The following is a 14,375-nucleotide window of genomic DNA, read 5'->3' on the forward strand; positions in this document are numbered from 1 at the left end:
GAAATTTCCACTGTGGCTTTTCAGAAAAATATATTGAGATAGTGGAAACAACAGCTTCTACAACCTATGAACACGTAACAGAGAAACACATATGCAAACTGTGTAAGATCTTTCATTCTCTGATAATATGTTCATTCATTCAATCAACAAACACTGAGTATCCATTATGTGCCAGTTACTGGTTATGACTACTGCACTTATGGATAAGGCACTTGGACTGGCACTGGGGACACAAACAGTGAACCTTCCTCAGAAAAATCCAGAAGACTGCACCACACAAAATTCTGCATAGAACTTTCCGGATGTTCACAGATCCCTCGGGCACCTAAGTTAAGCACCCTTACATTGGCAATTCTTGCCAGGAAGAAAATGCTGAGGAGGTTCTGCTGAGCCTAGAGGGAGATTATGTATAGGAAGAAGTCATTTGAAACTCTTGTCTTTAGTCTGCAGCCAAAATTAGAGTTTGAGGAAGAAGCATGCATTGTGGTCAACAATAAGGTAGCAAGTGAGCACAGAATAATAAGGTAGTCAGTGATGGCTAGAAGTCATGTGCTCTCATCGACTAAACAGAGGACAAGGGAAGTAGCATTGTTTGAGGGGCTGAGCTTCAGTAAGGAGGTGGCAAGTTTGGATGTGTTTTCAAAGGGAGAAATAAGAAAGGTAGTGGCATGCTGTCCTTTTGACTGTTAGAATATTCACATCAGTGGTAAATTCTCTAAGGAATTCTCATAAAGACCTACTATTCCTACTCTCCCCCAACTTCTCTTCCAATTCCTGGGCCTTACTATGCAGTTTGGAGAAATGGTGGATGGAGAACATAAGAGACTCCAGTGTGGAGAAGATCTACTGAGGAAAGAAGAAAGAGATTTTGTAGATGACAAAAAGGAACAGATCAGGAAAGAGGATCTGGGTTTGGGGAATTCTTTTTAGGAATTACGGGAGAGAATTCAGAACAGCTGGAAAGTGAGAGTGCAAAAGGGAGATGAGAGGATTTAAAAAGAGGTATTGTAGAACCATTTTCTCTGAGATGCCCGGAGCTATTTAAATTGACTTAGATACTTATATTTGCCTGCTACACTTTACTGCGTCAAACTCTTGTGCATCCCCTTGGGGATGCAAGATTACTAAACACAGTACCTGACCTCAAGCTGCTTACTTAGGGGAGAGGAGCAGATAAGTGAATAATGCCAAATGTTATTACATGAGCACCAAGAAGTCAGCAGTCTGGGGAGCGATAAACAGGAGGGGAACTGGGCAGTTGAAAGGATAGCTCGGGATCCTTCATCTTCAACTGGAGGTCAACTTACTTGCAGGCTGAGATGTTTGAATAAACACTTCAGAACTTGAGTCATGCTGGTTGTGGCCCGTTCCCGTTCATGGTCTTTGTCTGACTGTAGCCAGGGGTCCATGTGCTGTGAAAAATAAATGGTTAAGCAGCTTGATCTAGGAAAATAATCCAAAAGTCACGAGCTCATATTTTATCAACATTGTTTAATTTCTCTAATAGGTACTCAAAGACTTTCTGATAGAACTGGTTTTCTATTATAATCCTAGAAAATCTTTGCACTTAAGATATTTATACATAATAGGAGGCGTTCAGTTTGCTTTTACAGAGTACAAATGGAAAACTTGAAACTAACTTTTTACATTAAAAAAAATGGTTTATCAGGAAGATCTGTGATAACGCCATGCTCTTTTGGAAGAAGTGTGGAGGGAAAAGTCCCACATGTAACTCTGTGCATGCACGCTCAGTCGCTAAGTCACGTCCAACTCTGTGCAAATCCATGGACTGTGGCCTGCCAGACTCCTCTGGTCATGGAATTTTCCAGACAAGAATACTGGAGTGGATTGCCATTTCCTGCTCTATGAGATTGTCACAATCCATGGACTGAACTTGCATCTCCTGTCTCTCTTGCACTGGCCTACCACTGTGCCTTCTGGGAAGTCTGCCACATATCACTACCACATCTGAAAACATTTTCTTAAATGACAAACCAGTTCTGGTTGCAAATGAAAGTAGTGGGATGACAAACAACCACAAAGATCTAGGAGTCAGATGGTCCAGCTTCTATTGGTGCTTATATTCTACACTTTATTTTCTCTTCATCCAACTTTCTTCAATTATTTTTATTCCCTACTTCTGTATGTTTTTAGCCTTATGAAATCTATTTAGGAAAGAGAGAAAATCGATGATGTGCTATGAAGGAGCTTTGAGGATGGGAAATTGCATCTGCCTGAATCACCAACCTAGAGCCAGACATCCTGGAATGTGAAGTCAAGTGGGCCTTAGGAAGCATCACTATGAACAAAGCTAGTAGAGGTGAAGGAATTCCAGTTGAGCTATTTCAAAACCTAAAAGATGATGCTGTGAAAGTGCTGCACTGAATATGCCAACAAATGTGGAAAACTTAGCAGTGGCCACAGGACTGGAAAAGGCCAGTTTTCATTCTAACCCCAAGGAAAGGCAATGCCAAAGAATGCTCAAACTACCATACAGTTGCACTCAACTCACATGCTAGCAAAGAGCAATGTTCAACATTATCCAAGCCAGGCTTCAACAGTATGTGAACTGTGAAATTCCAGATGTTCTGGAATTTTAGAAAATCCAGATGTTTTGGATTTAGAAAAGGCAGAGGAAAGAGAGATCAAATTGCCAACATCTGCTGGATCATCGAAAAAGCAAGAGAGTTCCAGAAAAACATCTACTTCTGCTTTATTGACTATGCCAAAGCCTTTGACTGTGTGGACCACAACAAACTGGAAAATTCTTCAAGAGATGGGAATACCAGACCACCTGACCTGCCTCTTGAGAAATCTGTATGCAGGTCAGGAAGCAACAGTTAGAACTGGACATGGAACAACAGACTGGTTCTAAATAGGGAAAGGAGTACATCAAGGCTATATATTGTCACTCTGCTTATTTAACTTATTTGTAGAGTACATCATGAGAAACTCTGGGTTGAATGAAGCACAAGCTGGAATCAAGATTGCCAGGAGAAATATCAATAACCTCATATATGCAGATGACACCACCTTTTGGCAGAAAGTGAAGAAGAACTAAAGAGCCTCTTGATGAAAGTGAAAGGAGAGAGTGAAAAAGCTGGCTTAAAACTCAACATTCAGAAAACTAAGATCATGGTATCTGGTACCATCACTTCATAGCAAATAGATAGGGAAACAGTGACAGACCTTATTTTTTGAGCTCCAAAATTACTGCAGATGGTGACTATCAGCCATGAAATTAAAAGATGCTTGCTCCTTGGAAAGTTATGACCAACCTAGACAGCATATTAAAAAGCAGAGACATTATTTTGGCAACAAAGATCTGTCTTGTCAAAGCTGTGGTTTTTCCAGTGGTCACGTATGGATGTGAGAGTTGGACTATAAAGAAGGCTGAGCGCTGAAGAACTGATGCTTTTGAACTGTGGTGTTGGAGAAGATTCTGGAGAGTCCCTTGGACTGCAAGGAGATCCAACCAATCCATCCTAAAGGAGATTAGTCCTGAGCGTTTATTGGAAGTACTGATGCTAAAGGTGAAACTCCAATACTTTGGGCACCTGACTCGAAGAACTGACTCATTTGAAAAGACCCTGATGCTGGGAAAGATTGAAGGCAGGAGGAGAAGGGGATGACAGCGGATGAGATGGTTGGATGGCATCACGGATTCAATGGACTTGAGTTTGAGTAAGCTCCAGGAATTGGCGATAGACAGGGAGGCCTGGCGTGCTGCAGTCCATGGGGTCGCAAAGAGTTGGACACGATTGAGCAACTGAACTGAACTGAGAATGAGAAATTGTATCTGCCTGAAACAGTCAGGGAAGGATTCATGGAGGAGGAGCTTCACAAAAAGTGTGGCATTTCAGGTAGAAGAAATGGCTTGAATTAAGCTAGGAAGGCAGGAAGGATTAAGGCAAACCAGGTAAATGAGAGAAACCCAATGTGGCTGGAGTGTTGATGTATAAATAGAAGAGGGATGAGAAATAATGTCTGGCTTCCCTGGTGGCTCAGTGCTAAAGAACCCGCCTGCCAATGCTGGAGATGTAGGGGACTGGGTCAAGCCCTGGGTTGGGAAGATCCCCTGGAGGAGGCGATGGCAACTCACTCCAGTATTCTTGCTGGAAAAATCCCATGGACAGAGAAGCCTGGCAGGCTACGGTCCATAGAGTCACAAAGAGTTGGACGCGACTGAGCACAAGCATGAAAAATAACATTAAGGTCTGTCGTGGCAAAGATTAGTATCCATCTGTATAAAGGTGCAAGTGATTAATAATAATTTAAAGGGTTATCCCTTTCTAGAATGGTTGCATCTAAAAAAGGAGAAAGAGAGTAAGATGCTTGAACTGCAGTGAATGCACTCCAATGAGTAACACCCTATTGGTGGAATGGCACTGGAACGGGTACAGGTGATGGCAGGTGGCTATGAACAACCTTGCCTGGTAGGCAGCTGCCTATTTACTCCTTCACGAGGCTGACTCTGTTCTCTTGATCACTGATTGAAGCCCTTCTATAGTAATGAGCAGAAATAATTTAAGGAATAATTATAGCAAGCATTTAAACCATTTTTGAAGAGCATTTATTCAATACTCATAGCAATTATTATCTTCATTTAAAGGTGAGAAGACAGACTTCTTTTGTGGTCCAGTGGTTAAAAACCCGCCTGCCAACACAGGGGACACAGGTTTGATCTCTGGTCCCGGAAGATCTGACATGCCTTGAGGCAACTAGGCCCGTGTGCCACTATTGAGTCCATGCGCCTAGATCCTGTGCTTCGCAACAAGAGAAGCCACCTCAATGAGCAGCCCGTGCCCCGCAGAGCAGGCCCACTCACCACAACTGGAAACAGCCTGTGCTTTTGAAGAACAAAGACCTAGTGCAGCCATAAATAAATAGATAAGCATTTTTTTTTCATTTATTTTTATTAGTTGGAGGCTAATTACTTTATACTATTGTAGTGGTTTTTGCCATACATTGACATGAATCAGCCATGGATTTACATGTGTTCCCCATCTCGATCCCCACTCCTACCTCCCTCCCTAGATAAGTATTTTTAAAATGTGAAGACTGTGAGATTAAATTCCTTGCTGAATGTATTTAACCAATGAATGGCAGAGAGTCAGAATTTGAACCCAAGTCTGACTCAACACGCAGAGCTGATACTCACCTATTACAAAAAGTGAAAGTGAAAGTGTTAGTCCCTTAGTCGCGTCTGACTCTTTGCGACCCCGTGGACTGTAGCCCACCAGGCTCTTCTGTCCATAGAATTTTCCAGGTAAGAATACTGGAGTGGGTTGCCATTTTCTACTCCAGGGGATCTTCCTGACCCAGAGATCAAACCTGTGTCTCTTGAATTGCAGGCAGATTCTTTACCGTCTGAGCCACCAGGGAAGCCCATCCTCGCCTATTATGTTGCCGCCTAAAACTTAACCCTTCCATATTTTTTTCTTCCACTTTCACCAGTTAATAGGAATAGTTACCCATTCTCTCCTGATACCCTGTTTACCTTAAAAATGATGTCAAGATTTTCCAAATGTCGGTCTTTTATCACCAAACTCTGGAGCATCTCAACGAACGCCTGAAATGTCTGCCTGTAGAGACACTGCAAAGGCACAGGGTTAGTGAGGACCCCACGGGAAGTTCTCCCACACTGTACACTTCAAGGCTCTCCTGGTTATCTTAGACCTTACTCAAAGGTGAAGGACCTTTGGGTAAAGCACTAGCAGGCAGTATGTGATTTGAGGTGAAACAATAAATTTTCATTTCAAATGGATATCTCAGCCTTACTGGGAACCCAGGTAACTGATTCTCACTACATGTGAGAGTTACTTATGGGTTATCAACATACTTTTAAAACTTGACTTGTGAATCTTTCCGATACCTTGAAACCCAGGAGAACAAAGTCCCCTTTGGCAACTGTTTCACCTTCCAGTTCACCAGCTGCAGAAGGAAATCCAGCCTTGGCCCTTCCCTTCCTCTTTTCTCTGCTTGAAAGCTTTTCTTCCAAGGTGTTCACACGCCCTCTCTGCAACTGTCACCTCATCAGGAAGCCTCTCTCTGGCCACCTGATGCATAGGGCTGGCCAACAAGTTCATTTAGCTTTCCCATAAGGTGTTATTGAAAAACTAGGCATATGAATGTTCCTGTCTTATTGTAAAGCCAAAAGCAGGAAAAGAAGGAATGAAGGGAAGAAGACAAACTAAAGTGGGATTAAAAATAAAAAAAAACTATTTAACAACCTATTTTATTCATCTCCTGCATTGGTAAGCAGATTCTTTGCCAACTGAGCCACCTGTTTTATTCACCAGACTTCGCTTAAATGGTTTTTGGTGAGTTCCAAAAAATCGAATGTACTTTCAAAAAGCCAAGATCAGCTGACCCTGTGGCTGGCGAGTTACTCTGGCAAGGTGTGAGTTACCTCTGAATTGTAGGATCCGCCTGGCATGATTTCCTGCGGATGGGTAGAGGGCAGAGCGATTACACTTTTGGTGACAAGACTGAACAGGTCAGCTCGATCTTCAGAACCAAACAGCAAGTAGACATCTTGGTAACTAAGAAAAGACAGTTTGGGAATAGCTAGCTGGGAAGAATCTGATTTGATGTTGATAAGCAGGAATCCAAGTGACCCCAAAGGGAAGGAGAGACTGTTTGTTTGGTATATCATTCTAATGGAGGAGACCAATGGCACACTTGTCAGTCTGTCTGGACAAACCTTGCAAAGGTTAAGAGGAGGAGTTTCAGGCTCAGAGCCTCCAATCTGGTCCCTTCCTTTCCCCCCCAATCCACAAGAGTGACTCCTCAGGCTTTTCTCCAGTTCAACCACAGAAGGAAGCCAGCTAGAGTCTGATACAGCAAACCACAATTTTCCAAAGTGTATTGTGCTGAATGCTTGCTATTTTTTGGTTTTGAGTTTGGGGACTGCTGAGAGGACCCAAGTTTAAAAACCTTTTAACTACAGGACTTCTTGGGACCTTTAATCAGTTAATGTGCCTTACTAATCTCTAAGAGAGGTAAATAGCAGACAGCCCTTCCCAATGTCTCAGGCCATGGACTTCTGCTGTCATGAAGCATATACAGGAATACCTTTACACTGAATATACTCTGGACACAACTGAGCTCCACAGAGGTTCTAGTAGGTCTTTGAGATACAGATGGGAGCACACATGAAAGCCAACTTCTTACACAGAAACATGGGTCTGACTTTCCCTTCTCTTTCTAAATAGTTTTCAGGAATCAAAAATAGGAAGCATGTCTGTGGGCTCTGGCAGTGGCCCTGAATGAGGAAGCAGGATGCACGCATAGGGGGCATGCGGGTCTCACCTGAAGTCAGTGATGGTGATAAAGACCTCCTGGAGCACAGGGCTGAAGAGAGACTGCAGGGGCTCCTCCTCCACCAGCGTCTGCAGTGAGAGGGAAAGAACTTTAGAGAGTCGAGAATGGGCCGAGCCATTAAGCCAGATGGCAGGAGACGTGAACGGCCTGGAATAACCATGGCAGGTCCTCTGGTGGGCCTGCTCCTGGGTTCCGCCGGGCTGGCAGCAGGACTGTGGCCAGGCTAGGAGTTTAGTCTCTGAGGCCTGGCTCTGCCTCTTACTAGCTGTTTGAGCAGATACCTGCCTGTACCTCAGTTTCCTTATCTGTAAAACAAGATAACAGTACTATTTACCTTCATAAGTTGGTTGTGATAATTAAATGAGCTAATTCATAATACTCAATGCATGTGTGCTCAGTCGCTTCAGTCGTGTCCAACTTTTTGCAACCCTGTGGACTGTATGTAGCCCATCAGGGTTCTCTGTCCATGAGATTTTCCAAGCAAGAACACTGGAGTGGGTTGCCATGCCCTCCTCCAGGGGATCTTCCCAACCCTGGGATCAAACTCACATCTCCTGCGTTGCAGGTGGATTCTTTACCCAGTGAGCCAACTGGGAAGCCCATAATACTCAGTAGCCCTCAGTAACTGTGAGATAGTGTCTGTTAGTCATTATTTTCATGACTAGTGATTATTTCCAGTTTAGGCTTCTTAACTCTTCTTGCTACTAAACCAGCCATCTCTTCTCTAGAGCTTAGTCTTATTCTAAGTTGCTTGTCCTGGAAAACAAATAACTTTACAGATTCCAAACTGGCAGAGGGAAAGCAGCTTTGCACTACGGAATAAACCTGCAGAGTGATAGGAAAAAAGAGGCTCTGGAGCTGGATACACCTGGGTTTGAGCACTGGTTCTGACTCTCTCGCTCTCTGTGACCCTGTGTGTCATATTGAACTTCCCTGTGCCTGAGGTTCCTTATCCGGATGGAGAAGATGAGCTCTATCTCAAGGGGTTGAGCTGAAGAGCAGATGTAAACTGTTGTAGAGGCCTCCTTACAGGACCATCTACCCAGCCTCTCTGGCAACTGCCTTAGGCCATCAACAGCGGGTGTTCCACAGCCACGTTTCTTTAATATTTATTTATCCGGCTGGGCCAGGTCTTAGCTGCCACAAGCATGATTTTCGATCTTCATTGTGTCATGCAAGATCTTTAGTTGCAGCATGCAGGATCCTTAGTTGTGACATGTGGGATCTAGTTCCTTGACCAGGGATTGAACTCTGTCCCTTGCATTGGGAGCATGGAGTCTTAGCCACTGGACCACCAGGGAAGTCCGCACATAGCCATGTTTCTGCTAAGTCATTTTGTTCCACTAACCACAACTCATCTGTCTAGGAGTACACATCACAAAGTCAACTCACTAGATTCTCTCTCTTAGGAATGCTAAACTGAGACAAGGAGCCTCCATCTCTGTCTGGCTGGTCTATGAAAAGGAGAAAACTTAAAATTTGGGAGCACTGCCCTATGGATAGGGTAACCAAATGAGCAAATTTTGGCAGAACAGAGGTGAGAGGGGGGAGAGGAAAGGGGAGGAGGAGGGAGAGGGAGGGAGATGGAAATACACAGAAAGGAGGAAAGAGGTGGAATGTTCTCACTGGGCATGCGGAAATTGTGTGTGTGTGTGTGTGTGTGTGTGTGTGTGGTTTCATTTCCTTTCTGGAGCAAGATGCTCTTCCTATCACAGGATTCTAGGGAACACCCAATGTTCCCTAGAATAGGGAGAATAGATCTCCCCTTTTAGGTTTCTCTTGCCTGCCACCCAAAAGATCTCATTTAGAACTTAGGACGGTGCCCAGGAGGCAGTGCTCAACAAACATGCCTTTTTCTGAGTTTTTGCTTTCTCTTTTCTTGTCTCACTTTTCAACTCTGGTCAGATCTTGCAGATGGACTACTTGTTCTTTCTGATTTCCTCATGGAGCTTACTTATTTGTATGGTTCACAGTCTGGAAGGGACAAAGCATCAGACTTGGCCTTCAGGCTGACAGGCCTCTACTCACTCAGATCTACTTTTCTCAAGGGCATCATCACTAAGGTCACAGGGACAACCTGGCATTTGGGTGTTAAAAGGTGAGCACATCATCCTCCCATGTAAAGGACAGGACTCCCCTGCCTGTAATTGCTGAGGACGGCATCCTTCCCCAGGCTTGTCAGAGAGATGATTTATGATTTCTCTCCTCTATTTACTTCCCATGTCTGATCTATCACAGTGATAGCCCCTTCCTGCTTTGCACAGATTCTGACTCTCCATCCCTATAGCCATATTTCTACATATTCCTGTAACCACTCCCACGTGGATGAAGGCAGTGCTTTTTAGCTAAAACACCAGGCCTGCAGTTCTGATTTCAATCTACCTGACCACTTCTGTCAGAATAATATTTTAAAAAAATTTTTTTTTATTGGAGAATAGTTGATCTATAGTGTTGTGTTAGTTTCAGGTGTACAACAAAGTCAATCAGTTGTACAGACACACACACATATATATATCTCCACTCTTTTTCCCATAAAGGTCATTACAGAGTATTGAGTAGAATTCCCTCAGTAGGTTCTTAATAGTTATCTATTTTATATAGTGTATATATGTCAATCCCAATTTTCCAATTTATCCCTCTTCCCTTTCACCCTCTGATACCATAAGTTTGTTTTCTATATCTATGATTCTACTTCTGTTTCTTAAATAAGTTAATTTGTAGCCCCCCTTTTTTAAAATTTGTACCCTTTTATAGATTCCACATATAAGTGAAATTCTATCTTTTGTCTTTCTCTACTTTGTCTCTTACTTCACCCAGTATGTCTTTTCTTTTTTTAAATCAGTAAGGTATGAATGGCTTATTAGATATTCACAATTATGCTAACCACTATGCGGAATCAGAAGCTGAGAGGCTTTTTGATTGTAAAGTATTTGTGTAGCAGGGACCTCCTGGGTGACTCTCCAAATCACAGCACTCCCCCTTTCTCTGGGAGCCGCCTCTAATACACAGGGAGGGAGGGATGCCCAGAAGTCATGGCATCATGATACCATGCTGTCCCCTGACACATCCGATTGATGCAGGAGTGGAGAACAGACCCGGCCTGGGCCAAGCAGACTCTCTCCCCCAGATTGTGGAATTAAGGAATGACAGACACAGACAGACTGGGAGCTGCGAGAGGTTAGGGTCATAGTGATGGCAGAGCAGCCCCTGCCTTTGAGACTCCTGGAGGTGTCCTGGAATGGGCTCTTTTGGAGCCTTGATAGGTAAACATCTTCCTTAGACTCTAAGCGAGATATTCCAGCATCCTTTGTTGGTTTTAATTTTATATGTAATTATTTGGCTGTGCCAGGTCTTTGCTGTGGCATGAGAACTCTTAGTTGTGGTATGTGGGATCCAGTCTCCTGACTTGGTTGAACCTGGGCCCCTTGCATTGGGAGGGGGAGGCCACTGGACCACCAGGGAAGTCCCCATCCCTTTGTTTTTAATGTAAGTGAGTCAGAGTTGATCTTTGTTCCTTGATTCAAGAAGAATCTTAACCAATACTAACAAAATGAGACATTTGTTTCAAAGGTCTTAATGAAAGCCATACAGATATTACTATCTCCATTTTCCAGGCGGAGCTAGAGGTTCAGAGAAGCAAAGTGGTTTGTCTAAAATCACAAAGGTTGTGCTGGACAGAACTAGAACTAGAAACTGTGTCCTTTGATTCCTAAAACAGGTCCCTTTCCTCTCCATCCTTCTGCTTCAGGGAGCTCAAACTTTCACTTGGACAACAGGACAGATTTTCCTATTCGTTCAGTCTACTGTGAACTGCCTGTCCTCCGTACTCCTTCAGCATGCATTATTCATGTCATAGAAGAGTCTTCCTAAAACATCATTCTTATCCATTTCTTACCGTGCTGCTCAAGTAACACAGAGCTTCTTCAATGTTGAGTATACGTTTTACCAGATGACATAGTAGTAGGGTTTTGTGGAGGACCTCAAGGCAGAATTAGGGTGGAGTCTCAAGCTGCCAGAGGAAAACTAAGAGGCATTATGGACAAGTCTAGCTACATTAAAATTCTGCAACAGGAGGACATTTCTGGTTATCCACGGGTTAGGAATCCACCTTGCAATGCGGCGGACATGGGTTGGAGAACTAAGATCCCAGATGCCTGTGAGGCAAGTGAGCTTACATCCCACAAGAAGGGAAGCCCCCAGGGTTATGAATAATTCTGCCATAACTCAGGATTACTACTTCACATAGCCAGATCCTAATTTACCCCTCAAAGTCCCTACTCACTGGTTCTTTCTCTCAACCCTATTTATCACTTCCTTTTAAGATTAGATCAGGAGATCTATCTGGATTAATTTCACTCAAATCTTGTCATTACTTTATATCCCGATTGTCATTGTAGTTCTTCTCTTTTCTATTAAAATTCTCCACATATTGTTTACATCTTTTTTGATTTTGAAGTAACAGACATACAATAAACTGTACATATTTAAAGTGCATAGTTTGATGATTTTGAGCATAGGTATGTATGCATGAAATCATCACCATAATCAAGATATGGATCACTCCCAAAAGTTCCCTTGTGCTACCTTGTAAATTCTCCCTCTTGCCTGTCCCCACTCTTCTCCTACCTCCAGGAAAGCACTGATGTGATATTACTATAGATAAGTCTTAAGTTTCCAGAATTTCATGTAAATGGAATCACAGAGCATATTCTCTTTCTATCTGGCTTCTTTCACTTAGTATAATTATTTTGAGATTCATCCAAGTTGTACCACGTATTAACAGTTCATCCATTTCCATTGCTGAGTAGTATTCCATTGTGTAGATATACCAAAATTGGTTGATCCACTCATCTGTTGATGGATCTTTGGGTTGTTTCCAGGGTTTAGTTTTTACAAATAGAGCTGCTATAAAACACTGGTGTACAAGTCATTGTATGGACATACGCTTCATTTTACCTAGGAATGGAATTGCTGGGTCATATGGTAAGTATATATTTAACTTTTTAAGAAACTGCCAGTTCTCCAAAATGGCTGTGCTATTTAAATTCCCACCAGTGGTACATGGGACTATTAGTTGTGCCACATCCTCCTAATGTTTAGTATGACCTTTCTTTTTATTTTAGCCAGTCTAGTTGGTGTACAGTTGAATCTCATTGTGTGTGTTTTTTTTTTTTTTTAATATGTATTATTTCTTTATTTGGCTGTGCTGGGTCTTAGTTGCGGCATGTAGACTCTTAGTTGCAGTGTGTGGGATCTAGTTCCCTGAACAGGGATTGAACCCAAGCCCCCTACATCAGGAATGTGGCATCTAAGCCACTGGACCACCAGGGAAGTCCCTCTTGTGGTTTTAATTTGCTTTTTCCTAATCACAGTGATGGAGCATGTTTTCATGTGCTTATTTGTAAATCTTCTCTGGTGAAGTAACTGTAAGAGATTCTTTTCCCTCTTCTTTTCCATATTCTGCTCTCAGCTTCCTTTGCTCTTTTTATCTGGATACTGAAAAGCCATGCTTTGTCATGGATCAAGAGAAGACTGGCAAATCCCATAAACTTCTTTCTTTAGAATGACCCTGGTTTTCTCCTCAGAACTGCCTCTCCTCTTGGTTGTTGGAAGCAACACTCTTTTAGCTCTTGCACATGGTCTTGAACAATTATGTACTGACCCCTAGAGTTTTCTGGTGGACACTGACTCTCCTTAACTCTTCGAGGCTGAACCCCGTGCCAGCCCAAACTTGGGTTGATGCCTGACAGTAGGTATTTTGCTACTGGCTGGATAGATTCAGGTGCAAAGCATGGGGAAATTCAGTGTGCTTTTGCTTGTGGATCTTCTGAGCTGACTGGTTGAAGTATGTGTCAACCCACTGCTGCCAATTTTTGTAGAGGTGGGATTGTGGAATCATGCCATTTTGGCTGAGTCCTATGGCTGCATATAACCCTCTTTCCATGGAGCAGAGCCAAGTAAAAAGCTTCACTTACCCTTAAATCTGCATCATATCATTCTGTTCTACTTGATGAATTACTTGGAATTTTTCTCAACCTACTTATGAGGTGTGGTCACTTCCAAACTATCTGTAAACTCTTGAAGGGCAAGGAATAACTCTTCCAGGAAATTTGTATTCTTTTCAAAGCACCACAGTGTTCTGGGTACAGAAGATCTTTGATATATTCTGGCGTGCCTATGGCCTCACTCACTCAGTTGTGTTTGGCCCTTTGGTTCCCCATGGACTGTAGCCTGCCAGGATCCTCTGTCCATGGGATTTCTCAAGCAAGAATACTGGAGTGGGTTGCCATCTCCTCCTCCAGGGGATCTTCTCAACCCAGGGATTGAACCCATGTCTCCTGTGGCTCATGCACTGAAAGGTGGATTCTTTACCATGCCTACCACTTAACAAACCCGTCAGCAGGTTAGCCTTCAGTTCTGAAAACTAATCATCAATCTAATCAGCCTTACAAATCTGTGTACCTATGGGTGTACCTATGGCTGATTCTTGTTGATGTGTGACAGAAAACCACAAAATTCTGTAAAGCAATTTTCCTTCAATTAAAAAATTTTTTTAAAAAGTTAAGTGCTTGTCTAAGTGCATCTGGATCCTTTGACATGGAACAGACCACTCACTTACTCTTCTGTGCCCTTACTAGACTTATTTAAACTTTCGTTATAATATCTGTGACACTTGATTGGCTGCAGGAACAGAGATTATATCTTTGTGGCCTCAGTTCCTAGGACACTGTCTAGAACTGTCAAGTACTTAATAAGGCAATGAATGAATGAGTTAGTGGCAGAGTGTGGCTAGAGTTAAATACAAATAGGACAAAATACAACAACAAAAAGGATACCATCATGTTGCTCAGATGCAAAATACATGTTAGGTACTGTGTTCTGTGGCTGGCATTTCTTTATTTAATGCTCTCAGTAGCTATGTAAGGTACTGGGTTGGCCAAAAACTTTTATAACATTGTATGGAAAAATCCAAACAAAATTTTTGGCCACTCCAATAGATACAGCTATTCTCATTTTATAGATGAGAATACTAAGGCACAGAGAAGTGC

The 14,375-nt window shown here is 42.7% G+C and overlaps 1 protein-coding gene across 1 annotated transcript in view; it reads right to left on the reverse strand.

Moving 5' to 3' along the window:
* Positions 1 to 14,375, reverse strand: part of MROH8 (maestro heat like repeat family member 8) — a 55,457-nt gene that overhangs the window by 30,115 nt on the left and 10,967 nt on the right. The window contains exons 5-8 of the mRNA XM_043883371.1: positions 7,315 to 7,394; positions 6,413 to 6,545; positions 5,501 to 5,596; positions 1,308 to 1,412 (exon numbers count right to left, since the gene is read on the reverse strand). Of these exons, the coding sequence (XP_043739306.1) occupies positions 1,308 to 1,412; positions 5,501 to 5,596; positions 6,413 to 6,545; positions 7,315 to 7,394 (414 nt within the window). The remainder of the gene's footprint in view (positions 1 to 1,307; positions 1,413 to 5,500; positions 5,597 to 6,412; positions 6,546 to 7,314; positions 7,395 to 14,375) is intronic.

The sequence above is a fragment of the Cervus elaphus genome, chromosome 23 (assembly GCF_910594005.1).
Source record: "Cervus elaphus chromosome 23, mCerEla1.1, whole genome shotgun sequence".
NCBI classification, from domain to species: Eukaryota; Metazoa; Chordata; class Mammalia; order Artiodactyla; family Cervidae; genus Cervus; species Cervus elaphus.